Source organism: Hordeum vulgare, chromosome 4H, assembly GCF_904849725.1.
Source record: "Hordeum vulgare subsp. vulgare chromosome 4H, MorexV3_pseudomolecules_assembly, whole genome shotgun sequence".
NCBI lineage: Eukaryota > Viridiplantae > Streptophyta > Magnoliopsida > Poales > Poaceae > Hordeum > Hordeum vulgare.
In genome coordinates, this window is record NC_058521.1 from 405,799,497 (window position 1) to 405,815,959 (window position 16,463).

Below are 16,463 nucleotides of genomic sequence, written 5' to 3' on the forward strand. Positions count from 1 at the left end.
AGTATGCCGAACTAACCGAGAATTCCCTAGATGGGGATAGACGCCAGGTCACCATATCCGGATAATTCGGGGGCGCCTGAGGTAGGGTGTCTAGCACGCACTTCCATTCGACCGTTTATATCTGGTCGAATGATCACCTAAACCTAATATTCCATTGCCCTTGACGCACGGCCGGAGAAACCAAAAGGGGTGGTTCTTCGCCTATGGAGAACAGGACAGGGAACCTTACTGTGAGTGGTTCATCCCTAACCCATGGGTCGAGTTCTTCGCGTGACGATTTTCCTTCTTGATCTTTTGGATAATGCGCTAGAATTGGGATCCGCCCGCGTGAGAGCATGCGAGAAGCGGTTCACCCCTTAGGTACTTTGGTGAAGGAGTTTTAGCCACAATCCACCATCGCTTCGAAGGATCCACCATACCCACTACAGCATGAGGGCGGTATTCCTAGGACACGAGGCCGTGATCCCCAACCCGCCACGGTCCGTGAGCATGGAAATATATATGTGCCCGCTTAACCATGTGGTACTTCTCGCGACTCTTCGATGCGTGCCACAAGAACCTCGCAAGCTCCTTACTGAACGAGCTATGAACGCTCTCCGACACGATATATAGCCCCATCATAAACATGCGGAGACTTGCCAGGTTAGTACTAATGAGAACTGTTTTACTCCCCTTGGAGGTAAACATGCCTCGCCATGGCTCAGCACGCGAAGCAACCCGGCCAACTAGGGGGTCAAATCGAGTCGTCGAGATCTTTGATTTGGTGAAAGGCATCCCCCAATAGGTTGTGGGGAATGTCGATAACTTACAATTTAGGTTATCAACAATCCGGAGTTGGTCTTCTAGCGAGTATCCGAGGACGAAGACCTCGCTTTTATCCAAAATGATCTTTAGGCCCGACATCGCTTCGAAGCACACGAGGAGGAACTTGTGATTAACTATGTCGAGGTTCGACCCCTCAACGATGATCATGGTATCATCCGCATGTTGGAGATGGGTGAAGCCTCCTCCAGGAATCAAGTGTCCGACCACCCGTGTAAGATGAATACCGGCCAAGGCATCGACATCAAGGTTGAAGAGAAGGGGCGAAATCGGATCTCCTTGCTTCACTCCAACCGAGGAGGAGAAATAAGGTTCAACCTCACCATTAATGTTAGTGGTTGTCTTGCTAGATTGGACCATCAGCATAATCCAGGAGCACCATCTCCCGCAAAAGCCCCGAAAAAGTAGCATAAACTTTAAGAAGGACCAATCCAGACGATCATAGGCCTTGTGGAAATGTAGCTTCACAAACACGCCCTTATAGCCAGGCGAGTGCACCTCATGTGTAATCTCGTGGAGGGCCAGGATCCCATCATGCATATGTCGGCCCTTCAGGAAAGTTGTGTGAAGGGGTTGATCAAGCCTCTCTGCTACAGGGGCCAGCCGCGTGGCCCATACTTTCAAGAATATGCGCTCAAGCACATTGATCGCCGTGATAGGTCTAAATTACCTAAGATCCGTCGTCCCATCTGTTTTTTGGATCAGGGTAATCACGCCATAGTTGATCCGGGACATGTAGAATGTCCCAATACAGAATTCATGGAACATCAACATCATCATCCGACTTGATGATATTCCAGAATTTATAGAAGAAAGCCACTAGCAGCCCATCGGGTTCGGAGGTCGAGCCCGCCTTCATTGAAGTGATAGCCCTGCCCACCTCCCCCTCTAAGAATGGGAGGGTTAACTTCGTGTTCTCATCATCTGAGACTCTGTCGGCAGGGGTGCAGAAGTCTTCGGCCAACAAAACCCCACTATGGGGTGACGCCAAGAACCACACCATGTAAAAGGAGTAAATGCGGGACCGGATCTCGTCCGGGTGTTCCAGGAGGTTGCCACCCTCCCAGAGACATGCAATAGCGCATCGTCGTCGACGTCCATTCGCAATGTTTGGAAGTATGCGGTATTGGCATCGCATTGGAGAAGCCACTTCTGGCCTCCTCAACGTTGCCAGAATAGTTCCTCACCCTTGAAAATCTCCATCGGCGAGGCTTCAAGGGCATAGCGTCTCAGCCAATCATCAGCTGAAAGGCCAGATGAGTCATCCAACGCATCCAGGGCCTTAATCTGGACCAAAAGCGCCTCTTTAGGCACTCTAGTATCCGCACCAAGGTTGCCCCCATCCCCGCATGAACTGGTGGGTGAGTTTCGAGCAGTGATGCCAAATATCAGTAGCACATTACGCTCTAGGCAGGGAGGCAGCTACATCTACCCAGCAGTCTCGCACCATCTCTAGGAACCCTAGCTTTAATAACCAAGCAGGCTCAAAGTGGAATCGCCTTGTCCTAGGGGGAGCGTTGTCCCCCGATGAGAAGAGCAAAGGTACGTGGTCGGATCCTATATGCATGACCACCCACATCGAGCACAGCGGGAACATGGCCTCCCACTGCATCGACACTAGGACCCTATCCAATACACTTTCGATTGGGTACACTTGCTTATTAGTCCACATGAATCTAGCCCCTACGTGGGCTATCTCTCGTAGAGCGAGGTCTGCAATACAATCATTGAACAGTCGCATACGCAACCGATCCACATTTAGAGAGCTCTTATCAGCCACATGTTGAATAAGGTTGAAATCCACAACCACTACTATGGGACCCGAGCAGCGTTCAACTTTGTCCTTGAGCCCGGCGAGGAATTTTGCCAGCCTACTATGGTCAGCCGGACTATAGGCGATGATCACCTCTCGGTTGAGGTTCACACGTCGGTCCGTGATTCACGTCCCCTCAGTCCATGTCCACGACCGAGAAAGTGTCCTCCCGGACACCAAGCAGGATGCCCCCAAGGGCAGCCACTCACACGCAAATGAATGGTGGGAGAGCCCCTGGAGTTTTTGGGTAGGGAAGTCCAGACGAATTGTCTCGTGTAGTCCACTAATATACTTCCCCTCTTATCTAATTAATGTACTCGACCAAATGTTGTTTACGGCCTAGGTGCCCAAAGACCCGTATGTTCTAACGTAGGAGCTTCATGATGGAACCATTGTTGAGGGACTAGAAGGCCCTCAAGGTGGGGGCGAGCTAGCCCGACCGCCCACAGCGGACCGGGGAACCTGCTTGTTTGGGCGTCCATGCCGCCCCTTCCTACCAGGTGCAGTCGCTACGTCAGTTTTCTGAGATGGAAGACCAACACTAGCGCCACGCCCCTCCACCCTATGCTCAGTGGGGTGGAGGCGCGTGGGGGCTTGCCCGGCAACACCCTGCCTGTAACAGGGCCGCCACGGGTGACACGTGACACGCCCGAGCAGTCCGACTTGTCCTCGACTGTGGGATCTCTATGACCAGAGTCGTTCGAGGCCAAGTTCACCGCAGGCTCACTATGCCCAAGAGTGTTGGCGTTCCGACCGCTATCGACCCGCTGCTCAGCCCGAGCGCGGGCGTCGGCCAATGCCCCAGTCCAATCGCTCCTTTGCATAGATAGCTGAGATTTGCTCAAGGCGAGGACCCTTCTCGCCGTGGAAAACAATGTCACAGTCGGACGCCACATCTCCAAGGTGTCCAAACGGGACGAAACCAAGGGTTGCAAATCAGGAATTAGAACAAGAATGAGTAGGGCCGAATGAGGTCATACCTTGGGACAGATTCCGGGGAGCCGCACGGATGACCGCCTTCTCCATGCCAAAGCATGGCGTGACCGCCGCCACCATCCACCAATGAGTCGACTCCGGGAGGGAGTAGCGCCATACCCACCACTGACAGAAACCACCTACACCACGTAGAGGTCACGGGCCCGAGGAGACGAGTGGCCCGAACCAACACCACGCCACCCAGGGCACATCATAGAACATCGCCGGACGCCTACCCGGCCGAGCAGGCCGCCACTGGCCAGGCGGGTCAGGAGCAGTAGCTCCACCCACCGCTAACCAGAGCGGCGAACCTTCCACCACGTGCATCCGCCCTACCACCCGCGTGGCCAGGACACCTCCACGACCGCCGGAGTACACCAACCTGAACGACGCCGCCGCGCCGCGATCCAAATATGCGGCTCACCGCCACGACCGCAACTCCACAAGCCAAGGGAGGAGCCCCTAGCACCACAACATCACCGCCTGGAGCAGCGGAGCAGCGCCGTCCCCACTCTTGAGAATGGCGACCGAGGAGAGGGGACACAGGGGGGCTTTCTCAAGCCCGCAGGGGCGCCCCAGTGCGGCCCAGCGCAGCTGCACGTGAGCGGGACTGGTAGAGGAGGAGGGCCCGATTCGAGCTCCCCAGCGGGGAGAGGGCCGGTGAAAACGGCGTCGGGCTTCGGGATGGATGGAGAATGGACGCCGGGAGGGTTCCGGATCTGTGCTTGGCTGGGCCGAAGGTGGCCGGAGGAAGGAGGTCAGCCGGTGGCGACGACGGTCCGTGCGCGAGCGCAAGCTCTGTGTTTTTTAGGGGAAATGTCTCTACGATATCAAACATGCGCGAAGACCGAGACACAATGTGTCGCAGCAGCCCCCACCACTTCATTGCCGGCTCGAGTCACCGGTCGCATCAGCTCTGATTCAACATGAATGTGGTGCAGTCGCGAGAGATGTTGTTGTGTGGGACTGGGCTATCAGACACGTATGTGTCAACAATTTGGTATTTGGCGGCGGTCCAAACACCTAGAAACCTTCACTCGTTTTCGATTTACGATAAAACGTACAGGTGGATGCGTCTACGGACAAATATGGATACATGTTAAATGATAAACTACATTCGGACATCATGGTGTGGATTTTTGTTTTCGCTTTTGTGGGTCCGTGTTTGAAATGCCCTTAGAGCAACTATGGGCTTGTTTGGTTCCCAGTCATACTTTGTCGAGCTAAAATTTGACAGCCACATCTTAGTTGGCATGCGTTTGATTTTTCTCACACTTTATTGTTTTTATGACCCATTTATCATAGAGTTAATTTTTTTGACAATTTTTACCAAAGTTTGACGTTTGTTTTTTCAGCCACATTTTGTGGCTTGCCATACTTTGATGGCTTGTCATATTTTAGCTTGATAAAATTAGTCTCCAACCAAACAGGCTCTACATCCGCTAATTTAGACCCCTAAACGCCTGCATGTTCGCTTACTTCGCATGCCGGACACCATAATTAGTAAACATCAAATTCATACCAAGAGACGCAACATAAACAGTAGGGCAGGATCCTTGTGTTGTTCCGCATTTGAAATGCCCTGGTGTATGTGTATGGGCATCACACTAGCCCAGGATGCTATGAGGGAAGAGATTGTACGTTTGACCTTTTAGCCTGTGTGACCAAGCGATGCTCGTCTCGAGTGGCAACCATGAAAGCGATAAGAACTTTCCCAGATGGATAATCCATCCGCGTTTCCATCAAAGGCGTAAAACAGTGACCAATTTACCTGAATGAATGGGGCCGATGGTCTGGGATCCCACGACACGAGGTCGGATTTTCTTTCTGTTGATCTTCTAGAAAACGACCCATCCATATATCTCATGTCACCCAGCCACGAGGCTTTGACGTACTGTAGGAAGCCTTTGCATGTACCACACGTAGGGGCAATCAGAGCTGCAGGCTCACTATTCCGGCGATGAAAATTATGCGATCGCACGGATGTGACACGTCTCGCAGCAGCAGGGGAACTGCAACAATCAACTCCCGGTTGGGTACGGGAATGCAAATGCAAATGCAACCCCGTCTAGAAGCCGAGAGAATAGTAGGAGTATCCGACATGGACGTGTACGTTACGTGCCAATTAATCGAGGAAAGAAGTACGTAACTAAGTTGAGAGAAACTCCTCTTTATTGGTCCACATACTGGGTGTGGGCCCGACCAAACGAGACACACCGGACTCGTGTCGTGTGTGGATTTCGCACGTGTTCCGTGCTGTGCTGGACTTGGGACGTTCCCATGTCGCTTGCAGGATTGTCCCACAGCCCCTCGAGAGTCAAAATTAGGCACAAGCATATTGTTTAGTTGAAGGTCCAGTGAATAAGAAATACACTGCGTATTTTAGACCCAAAAAGACACTACAGTATTCTGGAGGAGCCGCAAACTAAATATCGTGCAACAAAATTCCACTGCGAAACTCTGAACAAGGGTGATGGTAAACAAAAGGCTACGGCCGCGAATAGGGTCGTGTGCGGCGGCACTCGTCCGTGCTGCCCAAGGCACCGTGGGCCCGTGCCTGGCCCAAAGGCGACAAACCCGACGGCTTCCAAACTAGGCTTCCATCCTCCTGGGCGGCGCCTACTTTGGTCGGCCCACCTGCACAGCGGCCTGCGCGGAGGTGGACGTGCGTGGCCAGCCGGCCGTCTGTCATATGCCCGGTCCCATCGCATGCGAGCCATCTTCATGACCCTGGCCTAGTCAAGCCGCCCGTGCACGTCGTGCCGAGAAACCTCGAGTAGATCCACCGGTCAATATCGGTCACGAAATTTCAATTCGCTCGGACGATACAAATGTGCCGTCAGAAATGTTTGGGCTAACCAACATCTCTCATATCTAACTTAAATATAAGATGTGATATAGAACGTCCATCATGTTACGACCCGTGCTGGTCTGTTTTGATCTCACATATATTCGTCCTCAATCATTCGTCGAATTAAAACTTAGTCATTTCAGTCTACTCGTTCACTACTATCCGTCATCCAACCTCACACCCGACAGTCTTCGGCCTTCTTCGACATGGAGAGCAGAGGATTTGAATCCTTCACCTTCAGATCCGTCAATCACGAGCTCATTCCACACGGCCCCGAAGAGGAGATGGTCGTCCCACTTGTGCTCTGCCGCTCCGCGGAGGCGGTCGCCCGACGACAGCGGTCGAACTCGCAATGTGGCGAATTCATGCATCGGTACAACCGATGCTTGGATCCTCGTTGCTGCCTCATCGAAGGCGATGTGGTCAGTCTCATGTTCGAACGCTGTGGCGGACACACTCAAAAGAGGAAGCCCTCACCGCCACCACGATGCCTGTTGGGAAGCCAACCATGGAGCCCGCCGTCCCGGCATCATGCCCGTCATGACCACCCAACCGCAGTAGTAAGAGTGAAAGGGACGAAGAACAACCGTTGGACCAATGCCACAACAAGCACCAAGCAAGAAAGGCACAACGTGAAGGCATCCAACGCGGACTAAGTCAATCCCTCGTAGCTCAGCACCACCACACATCGTCCACCAACACGACTGCGGTAATGTACCGAAGGCACTCCTCAGGCCGCCGACTGCCGGATCTCGTGATTGCCACCAGACCCGACCCTCGCTCGCCACCCAAGGCCGCCTAGAGAACCGGTTGATCTGTCGAGAACACCTGCGCTGCCCTCACACCAGCCCCCGCGAGAACCAACATCCAGGAGGCACGCCATCGTCGGGAACCACCATATCCGTGTCGTCGGTCGACCCCTAACGCGCGCCACCTCCCAAAACGGGAGCTCCGCAGCCATCGCGCCACACACAGGAAACAGGATGCCGGCACGCCGCCACCAAGACATCGCTCCACCGCACCATGGACCCGCCATCACGCTGATGAGCCCTGCAGCCGCCCAGAGCCGCCACCTGAGGGCGCTGGCCTGCGATGGCCTCCCACGAGCAGAGGAGGGGGAAGGGTCCCGCCGCTATCGTGCCAACCAGGCTTAGCCCGTCAGCGCCTGCCGGCGGCGCGGGGAGGAAGGGAAGGAGGCAGGGCCGAACGGCCTGGCGGCTAGGGTACCCCCCTCCCGACGTGCGTGGGCGCGTCGCGGGAGAGGAAGAGGGGGAGGACACCTATCAAGATTCATGAACCTTCTAACTCATGTGTGGAATACTTTTACTTGTTAGCAAACCGCGGTAATCGTGGTCTTGCGGGCTTAAGAGCAACCCAACGCAACGACCCATTTTATCCGTTTGGGTCATCAGGATACAAAAGTTGCCTCAACGGGATGATCCAAACGGACGCGCGTGTCCGCCTGCTGTCCGCTTGTTGTTCATCCCAACCCAAACTAGACGTAAAACTGGGTCACAAATAGGTCCGCGGCGGATAAAACTGGGCGCTCCCGTCGTCCGCTCCTCCCCTCTCGTGTCCGTCGTGTCCGCCCTGGTCCCACCTATCAGCGGTCCGCCTCTCCCCACGTCCGCTGCCGGTGGTGCGGGGGCGCGACGGTGGCACGGCAGAGCAGCGCGGGCAGTTCCCGAGAGGCGCGCAAGAAGGGAGCGCCCGGTACGAGAGCAGCGGCGCGTACTCGCGGGTGAGCGTCCGGAGCCCCGCGACACGGAGGCGAGCGAGAACGTTGGGCGAGCAGCGCAAGGGAGGCATGCGCCCGGCCACTCCCGTCGCCCCGGCCGTCCCCGCGAGGTACGACCCGGCCTGACGCGCGCAGGTCGCCGACGATGCTGGCGTTGGCCCAGAGAGAGCGAGAGGAACAACGCGGCGGAGTCGTCCGCATTTTTGCATCTCGTGCGTTGGGTTCGTCCACCGTTCGCGCGTGTACGCCTCAGGTCCGATAGGCGGTCGGGCAACACAAACAGATAAAATCCGAACAAAATTCGTGTTCGTTTGTGTCGCTCTGTTGGAGTTGCTATAAGAGCATGACTACTAATAGCATATTCGGTTCTTGGCTATGTGAATGTGAATGTGTCTTTGCGAAAAAAATATATATTATTTTCTCCGTATATACAGAAAAATGTCATGTAAATGGATGGGCCACTCTAATTTGGGTGCCTGGCGCATGGACCGTTCGTTAGTCCGGCAGCCCAATGAGTTGTTTAACGGAGTTGACTGGATCAAACTAATCTGGGATGGAGCCCACACGATTCCAATGGATCCTTCCAACACCACATCCCATTCACGTGGATTTCTTGCACTTGTCCATCTCAAATGGTCAACTTTGGACACCTAAACACCGGAAAAATATTCCATAAGCCTCTTTTCGGTCAGTGTCTGACCTTGATACACAAGAAATCTCATCTCCACTAGACTTGAACTCGTTTGGTCAAAGGCATGCGCCCTCAAAATACATGTGAAGAGCGAAATTTCTTGGTAGCCAAACTGTTAGTATCTGGAAGGCATATAGAATTGATCCGGTCACTGGTTGGACATAAAAAGGGAGGAAATACAAAGGAAAATGGAAAAGAGCAACCAGTACTCTGCCTGGCTACTCTACTTTCCCAGGACAGATCACATCCTAGTACTCCACTGTGCGAGCGATATGGCGTGGTCACTTCATACAGACATGGTCATCCATCAATCCATCCATCAACTGCCACGAGAGAGCTCTGAGTTTCAGGAAGAAATGCTCCCAGCTCGACCTCTGTCAAGTTCTGCCATGCGCACTGCGCACGGCCTAGTAGTTCCATGATTTCATTTCTTTCCTTTTACTAGCTGAGAAACTTGACGCTTTCATCAGAACGCGTAAAATATTTCACCAGCTAGCTCCCCGTGCCTCGCTCTGATGGATAGACACACCCCAACACCTGCAAACTGCTATACTACTAGTATTAAAATTTTACAATGATATGTCATCCAACTGAATTTAAAAGCTTTGGGACCAATGGAAACAGGGGCGTAGAGCCAAGACCGATGCAGCCGCAGCATAGTTTAGTGCAACGTAGCTTGTGGGTTTGGTTTGGTCACAAGATTGGATTGGACAGGGTGCTCCCACTGATGGCGCATGCGCTATCGTCACGCATGGGTTTCTAGAACTATAAGTTCTTTCCAGCGTCCGTCCGTCCGATGACTCGTCGCCATGTTTATGTTTACCAAAGCACATGTCCGTGGTTTACGGGGACTTTACTTTTGAGCCGAGGGTTTCATGTCAACCCTGTACATATTGCGCAGAGGTTGAAAGTCGGCTTTGCCAAGATTTAGTTAAGTTATGCCTCCATGCTCTGCTCCAGAGCAGAGCGATCCTCTGTCAAGATTCTCCCGGGGTAAAATATGTTTGCGTCCAACAATTAGGTTATTTATGAAGGCACTTGTGTTGTGTTAATCTAACGTAAGTACTCCATTGCGAACGTTGACTTGATTCGAAACAAAACGCAGAAAAGAAAGCAGCAGTGTTGGGGTAGCGAAAAGTCATAAGTGAGAGATGGTAGTCCGTATTTGGTGATTGCCGTGCAGGTAATGCAAATGCAAAACTGTTTTGATTGTAATTGGGATTTGGGAGGGACCCACGGTCGCCGGCACACCCTCGATGACGGACCCAAGAAATGAAGAAGCATCATCGATGATCCATTTGGCGTGTGTGGAAGCTTCGGCCAGAAAGCAGAGCCGGCACCCCAAACCGACGAAAATGACAAGCTTGTTTAAGCGAGTCGCCGTTGCCGTCTCCCCCTCCCCGCTTTCGGAGCCTGTTTGCATCCAGAATTTCTTGACCAGCTAAGCTACCGGCTGCGCTACTCCGAGTCTACGTATGACAGCTTTGTTTCTGCACTAATTAAACCGCATATTACATTAACTAAGTTAAGCCGCCTATAAATAAACAAAAACTAACAGCTCGGTTGGCTTCATTCCCTTGTCTTCTCTCTATCATTTCGCGGGACTAATAACAAGCTTGTGGGAGGAGGGAGCTTTATCAAATGCCATCCTAATAATAAGAAGAAATTGAACCGTGACCTTTTTTTTTTTTTTGGAGAAGGAAATTGAACCGTGACCTGATCAAATTTCTGCTTGCCTTTGATGACTTGACTAATAACTAATATCGATTGCTTGTTAGACTTTTTTTTTATTTCTAGACTACTCCATTAGAGAGTTGGGTCATGAGACAGGAGAGGAGCAGCCCCCAAACCCAAACAAACAAGAGAAACAAAGCCTAGAGGTCTCTCCCTCCCTCGCTCATCCAAACGGTGCTTTTGTCCTCACCAACTCCCCTCCGCCAGATTTTAAGCGCCACGAGCAAACCATTTCAGCAAGATCGCGTATCTTTTCTCTGCTTGCTTCCGCTTCGTCTCCCTCTCCTCTCCTCTCCTCCCCTGAAATAAAAATTCCTCTGCAGCAGCAGCAGCAGCAGCAGCTCATCTTCAATGCAACACTCGCCATAGTTACTACCACGCATCCACTTCAACCCAACCACTGCTCTGTTCTGCTCTGCTTCCTTCCTTCCTCCCCTGTTTGTTTCTTGAACCCAAACCCAGCTCAAAATCGGACCTTGGCGAGCGTCCCCATGGGCGGGGAGTCCAGGCTCTCCCACTGACGCGGCTGGTCCGGCCGGTCAGCGCGCGCCATGGCCGAGGACCATGGATCGTCGCGGCACATGTCGTCCATGTCCATGTCGCACAAGGAGCTGGGAGACGACGACGCGCGGGTGGTGCATGTGGGCGACGCGGACCGCACCAACGAGCGCCTCGAGTTCGCCGGGAACGCCGTGCGCACCGCCAAGTACTCGCCGCTCACCTTCCTGCCGCGGAACCTGTTCGAGCAGTTCCACCGCCTCGCCTACATCTATTTCCTAGTCATCGCCGTGCTCAACCAGCTCCCCCAGCTCGCGGTCTTCGGCCGCGGGGCCTCCGTCATGCCGCTCGCCCTGGTCCTCGCGGTCACCGCCGTCAAGGACGCGTACGAGGACTGGCGCCGCCACCGCTCCGACCGCGCCGAGAATAACCGCCTCGCCGCTGTCCTGTCTCCCGGCGCCGGCGCCCAATTCGTACCCACCGAGTGGAAGCACGTCCGCGTCGGAGACGTCGTCCGGGTCGGTGCCAACGAGTCGCCCCCAGCGGACATGGTCCTCCTGGCCACCAGCGACACCACCGGCGTCGCCTACGTGCAGACGCTCAACCTTGACGGCGAGTCCAACCTAAAGACTCGCTACGCTAAGCAAGAAACCCTCACGACGCCGCTCGAGCATCTCGCCGGCACCGTCGTCAGGTGCGAGCGCCCGAACCGCAACATCTACGGCTTCCAGGCCAACCTGGAGCTCCAGGGGGAGAGCCGCCGGATACCACTCGGCCCGTCCAACATATTGCTGCGCGGCTGCGACCTCAAGAACACGTCCTGGGCCGTGGGCGTGGTGGTCTACGCGGGGCGCGAGACCAAGGCGATGCTGAACAACGCGGGCACGCCGACCAAGCGCAGCCGCGTCGAGACGCAGATGAACCGCGAGACGCTCTTCCTCTCCGGCATCCTCATCGTGCTCTGCTCGGCTGTGGCCACGCTCACGGGCGTCTGGCTGCGCACCCACCAGGCCGACCTGGAGCTCGCGCAGTTCTTTCATAAGAAGGACTACCTGAAGGTCGGCAAGGACGGCAACGAGAACTACAACTACTACGGCATCGCGGCGCAGATCGTGTTCAACTTCCTCATGGCGGTGATCGTGTTCCAGATCATGATACCCATCTCGCTCTACATCTCCATGGAGCTGGTGAGGCTCGGGCAGGCATACTTCATGATCCGGGACGCCAAGCTGTACGACGCGTCGACCGACTCGAGGTTCCAGTGTAGGGCTCTCAACATCAACGAGGACCTGGGGCAGGTCAAGTGCGTCTTCTCCGATAAGACCGGCACGCTGACGCAGAACAAGATGGAGTTCCGGTGCGCAAGCATCGATGGCGTCGATTACAGCGACGTCGCACGGCAGCGACCTGTCGGTAGGGCTAGCTTCTCTCTTATTTCTCGGTAAATTCCATCGAGTGGAGGAGTCCGGGATTGGGATTTGATGGCCTTTGATTCATGGCAGAGGGCGAGCCGGCTTGGGTGCCAAAGGTGCCGGTGAACGTCGACAGAGAAGTGATGGAGCTGGTGAGGAATGGGGGTGCTACGGAGCAAGGGATGAACGCCGGAGAGTTCTTTCTCGCCCTGGCAACGTGCAACACCATTGTTCCTTTGATCGTTGATGGCCCTGACCCAAAGAAGAAGGTGATTGACTACCAAGGCGAGTCGCCGGACGAGCAGGCATTGGTTTCTGCCGCCGCGGCGTATGGCTTTGTGCTCGTTGAGCGAAGCTCCGGGCACATTGTCATTGATGTCCTTGGTCAGAAGCAGAGGTATACATCATTGATGATAGATTTGCATTGGGAATAAGGACAAACTGACCATGGGAATTTTGCTTTCATTTGATGATAGACTAGCACAGTTTGCCGTTAGTTTGTGTCTTATACTAGTTGGGGAAGTTTCGTTGGTTTGTGGCCGTTGCTTGCATCTCTCTTTTTTTGGGCCTGCACGACATGTGGTTCAGTCCATTTGTGGTAGTAAGGCAACCGCAGAACTTCAGATATTGCTGCACCTAAACTAACAGTGGTTGATGACTGCAATAGGTTGAGTCGATTCCCTTTTTTTTTTTGGGTACATTTAGAATGTGCAACGTATGCTTCTGTTTGCTTCAGTCCTTTGTGCGTCTGCCCATTACTAATAACTTTCACAAAACATTTAATCTCCTTTTCTGGACTTATTGTGCAGGTTTGATGTCCTTGGTCTTCATGAGTTTGACAGCGATCGCAAGAGGATGTCAGTTATAATTGGCTGCCCGGACAAGACTGTCAAGCTGTTTGTAAAAGGCGCAGATAGTTCCATGTTTGGAATCATCGACAAAACACTGAATCCAGATGTTGTCCAGGCAACTGAGAAACACCTCCATTCATATTCGTCAGTCGGCCTGCGAACGCTTGTCATCGGTGTGCGGGAACTTAGCCAGGCAGAGTTTCAGGAGTGGCAAATGGCTTACGAGAAGGCTAGCACTGCATTATTAGGCAGAGGCAATCTCCTACGCAGTGTGGCCGCCAACATTGAAAGGAACATGCGCCTGCTGGGAGCCTCCGGTGTCGAAGACAAGCTGCAAGATGGGGTTCCTGAAGCAATTGAGAAACTAAGGGAAGCAGGCATTAAGGTTTGGGTGCTGACAGGTGACAAACAAGAAACTGCCATCTCCATTGGCTATTCCTGCAAGCTTCTGACAAGGGACATGACACAGATTGTAATCAATAGTAATTCAAGAGAGTCATGCAGAAAAAGTCTGGATGATGCCATCTCCATGGTTAACAAACTTCGGTCGCTATCTTCAGACTCTCAATCTAGAGTTCCCCTCGCTTTGATCATTGACGGTAACAGTCTCGTCTACATTTTTGACACAGACCGGGAGGAGAAGGTATGCAATCACACTAGCATCTGTATAAGCGCAGTGATTTTCCCACAAAAAGAAAAACAGTCATTTTCTTGTAAATAACCCATGAAATGTCAACTTTGCAGCTTTTTGAAGTCGCGATAGCGTGCGATGTTGTTCTATGTTGTCGAGTGGCTCCTCTACAGAAGGCTGGGATTGTTGATTTAATAAAGAAGCGAACAAGTGACATGACTCTAGCTATTGGAGATGGTACATTTTTTGTTTCAAACTAGTTCAGCACTTTCATCAATTGCTCCGAACTATTTGTTTTTTGTTATTAATCTGAAGAAGTATCACCTTTTCAGGTGCAAATGATGTGTCCATGATCCAAATGGCCGATGTTGGCATTGGCATCAGTGGTCAAGAAGGAAGGCAAGCTGTGATGGCCTCAGATTTTGCCATGGGGCAGTTTCGATTTTTGGTCCCACTGTTGTTAGTTCATGGCCACTGGAACTACCAGAGAATGAGCTACATGATCCTATACAACTTTTACAGAAATGCTACTTTTGTCTTTGTGCTTTTCTGGTAAGTGCATTCCCTTTATTACCAAGTTCGTTCAATGTGCACTTAGAAATATACCTAAACCACGATAGCCATTGCAGGTATGTACTTTACACTGGTTATACCCTGTCAACAGCAATAAATGAGTGGAGCAGTGTGTTATACTCTGTGGTCTATACCTCTGCGCCGACTGTCATTGTCGCCATTCTCGATAAGGATCTGAGTCGAAGGACATTGCTGAAATATCCCCAACTCTACGGTGCGGGGCAGCGCGAGGAGAGTTACAATCTAAGATTATTCATTTTCATCATGGTAGACTCCGTTTGGCAGAGCGTTGCAGTTTTCTTCATCCCTTACCTCGCATACAAAAACAGCGCAATCGACAGCGGTAGCCTGGGAGACCTGTGGACACTGTCTGTTGTCATTCTTGTCAACATTCACCTTGCCATGGATGTCATTAGATGGACTTGGGTCACTCATGCAGCAATATGGGGCAGTATTGTGGCGACATGGATTTGCGTTATCATCATAGACTCCATACCTACCTTGCCCGGTTTCTGGTACGTACTCATCCTTATTGATCCTTATTATTTGCTTGCCTACTGGAAAAAAGAAAACCTACATGCTCTCCAAATTTGAAACTGTATCCTACATGATTTCTGATTCTCTAATTGAATCACAGGGCAATCTATAAGGTGATGGGAACTGCATTGTTCTGGGCATTGCTTCTTGCGGTGATTGTGGTTGGAATGATCCCTCATTTCGCTGCAAAGGCCATCAGGGAACATTTCATGCCCAATGACATCCAGATTGCGAGAGAGATGGAGAAGTCGCAAGATTCTCGTGATGTTTATCATCCAGAAGTCCAGATGAGTACATCCACTCGAGCGTAGGAGTAGGGGATATTTGTTCATTCGAGTAGGCTAGAGTTACACCTCTCTCTTTCTGAAGAAATTACACCTTTTCCTTGGTTCTTTTTGTTGTGTGTATATAAAGCAATTCTTTTGGCAGTGAGCATGCTTCTTGTTGCTTGCTACTCTGTCAACTATCCAAAGGATAGATTTCTTGTAGCCATGCCGTGCATCCGCCTGCATTTTTTTTTGTTACTTTATACGAAAAGAACCGTACAGGAGTTAATTGTACATATTCAGGAACTGATTTATATTATGAACATTCTGAAACTGATGATACTGATTTCCTTGAGCTAACGTACAAGCATTGCGTTTGTTGGGTGCATAAATAGACATACGGAACAGCCATACGTTTTTACCGTGCTAGAGCATTTCTAACCGATGCCCTGTAATCCTTTAGTAGAGGATAATAGCCGGCTATACGTGGCCATGGGAAACCTGACCCGGTTGGCCCGGCCCAATCAAGCCCGATCCGGCCTGACACGACCTTGCCCACGGACCGGGCTTGGTCCTAGATTTTGAGTCCGTCGGGCTTACCGGGCCGGGCTCGGACCTAAAAAACCCCGACTTTACGCCTACATCGGGCCGGGCTTCTTCAGGCTCGGGCCCAAAAACTAGGCTCGACGGTCAGGTCGGGCTTCTTCAGGCTCGGCCCGGGCTTGGGCCCAAAAACTAGGATTGACGGTTGGGCCGGGCCGGGTTCGGACCGAGTTTTGTACCACGGGCTTTTCTAGGCACGACCCGAGTTTTGGCCAGGTATATAGGCGGCTAACTCGAACTAGCCGAAGTAGCAAGTTAGGGGAGGAAAAAAAATCCTCCCTCGCCCGAAAACTCTCCCATCTCTTAAGTATACTTGGCCTCGGCAGCCCAAAGTAAAAAATTTGCCCTCCTCTCTTGCGTGAGCGAGCAAGGGAGTATCGAGCAAAGGGGCGAAAACAAAAAAGTTGTCACCTGTATTGCAGGTTGATTTTAAATAACGTGAGGGTTTATTTCCCGTAAGAAGTCTAT

The 16,463-nt window shown here is 52.3% G+C and overlaps 1 protein-coding gene across 1 annotated transcript; it reads left to right on the forward strand.

Annotated features, from left to right (window-relative positions):
• The first annotated feature begins 10,727 nt into the window (after window positions 1–10,727).
• On the forward strand, window positions 10,728–15,747 carry LOC123448747 (phospholipid-transporting ATPase 1-like). Its single transcript, XM_045125739.1, has 7 exons — window positions 10,728–12,535; window positions 12,625–12,931; window positions 13,344–14,028; window positions 14,130–14,253; window positions 14,349–14,568; window positions 14,646–15,104; window positions 15,227–15,747. Exons 1-7 carry the CDS (start codon window positions 11,176–11,178, stop codon window positions 15,435–15,437), a joined length of 3,366 nt encoding a protein of 1,121 aa, XP_044981674.1. The 5' UTR covers window positions 10,728–11,175; the 3' UTR covers window positions 15,438–15,747.
• Window positions 15,748–16,463: the final 716 nt, after the last annotated feature.

Excerpts from the sequence above, each read along its gene's own strand:
- LOC123448747 (XM_045125739.1), top strand. The coding sequence starts at position 11,176 with ATGGCCGAGGACCATGGATCGTCGCGGCACATGTCGTCCATGTCCATG. Across the intron at positions 12,932-13,343 it reads GTCCTTGGTCAGAAGCAGAG|GTTTGATGTCCTTGGTCTTC; the intron begins GTATACATCATT and ends CTTATTGTGCAG. Across the intron at positions 14,029-14,129 it reads ACACAGACCGGGAGGAGAAG|CTTTTTGAAGTCGCGATAGC; the intron begins GTATGCAATCAC and ends TCAACTTTGCAG.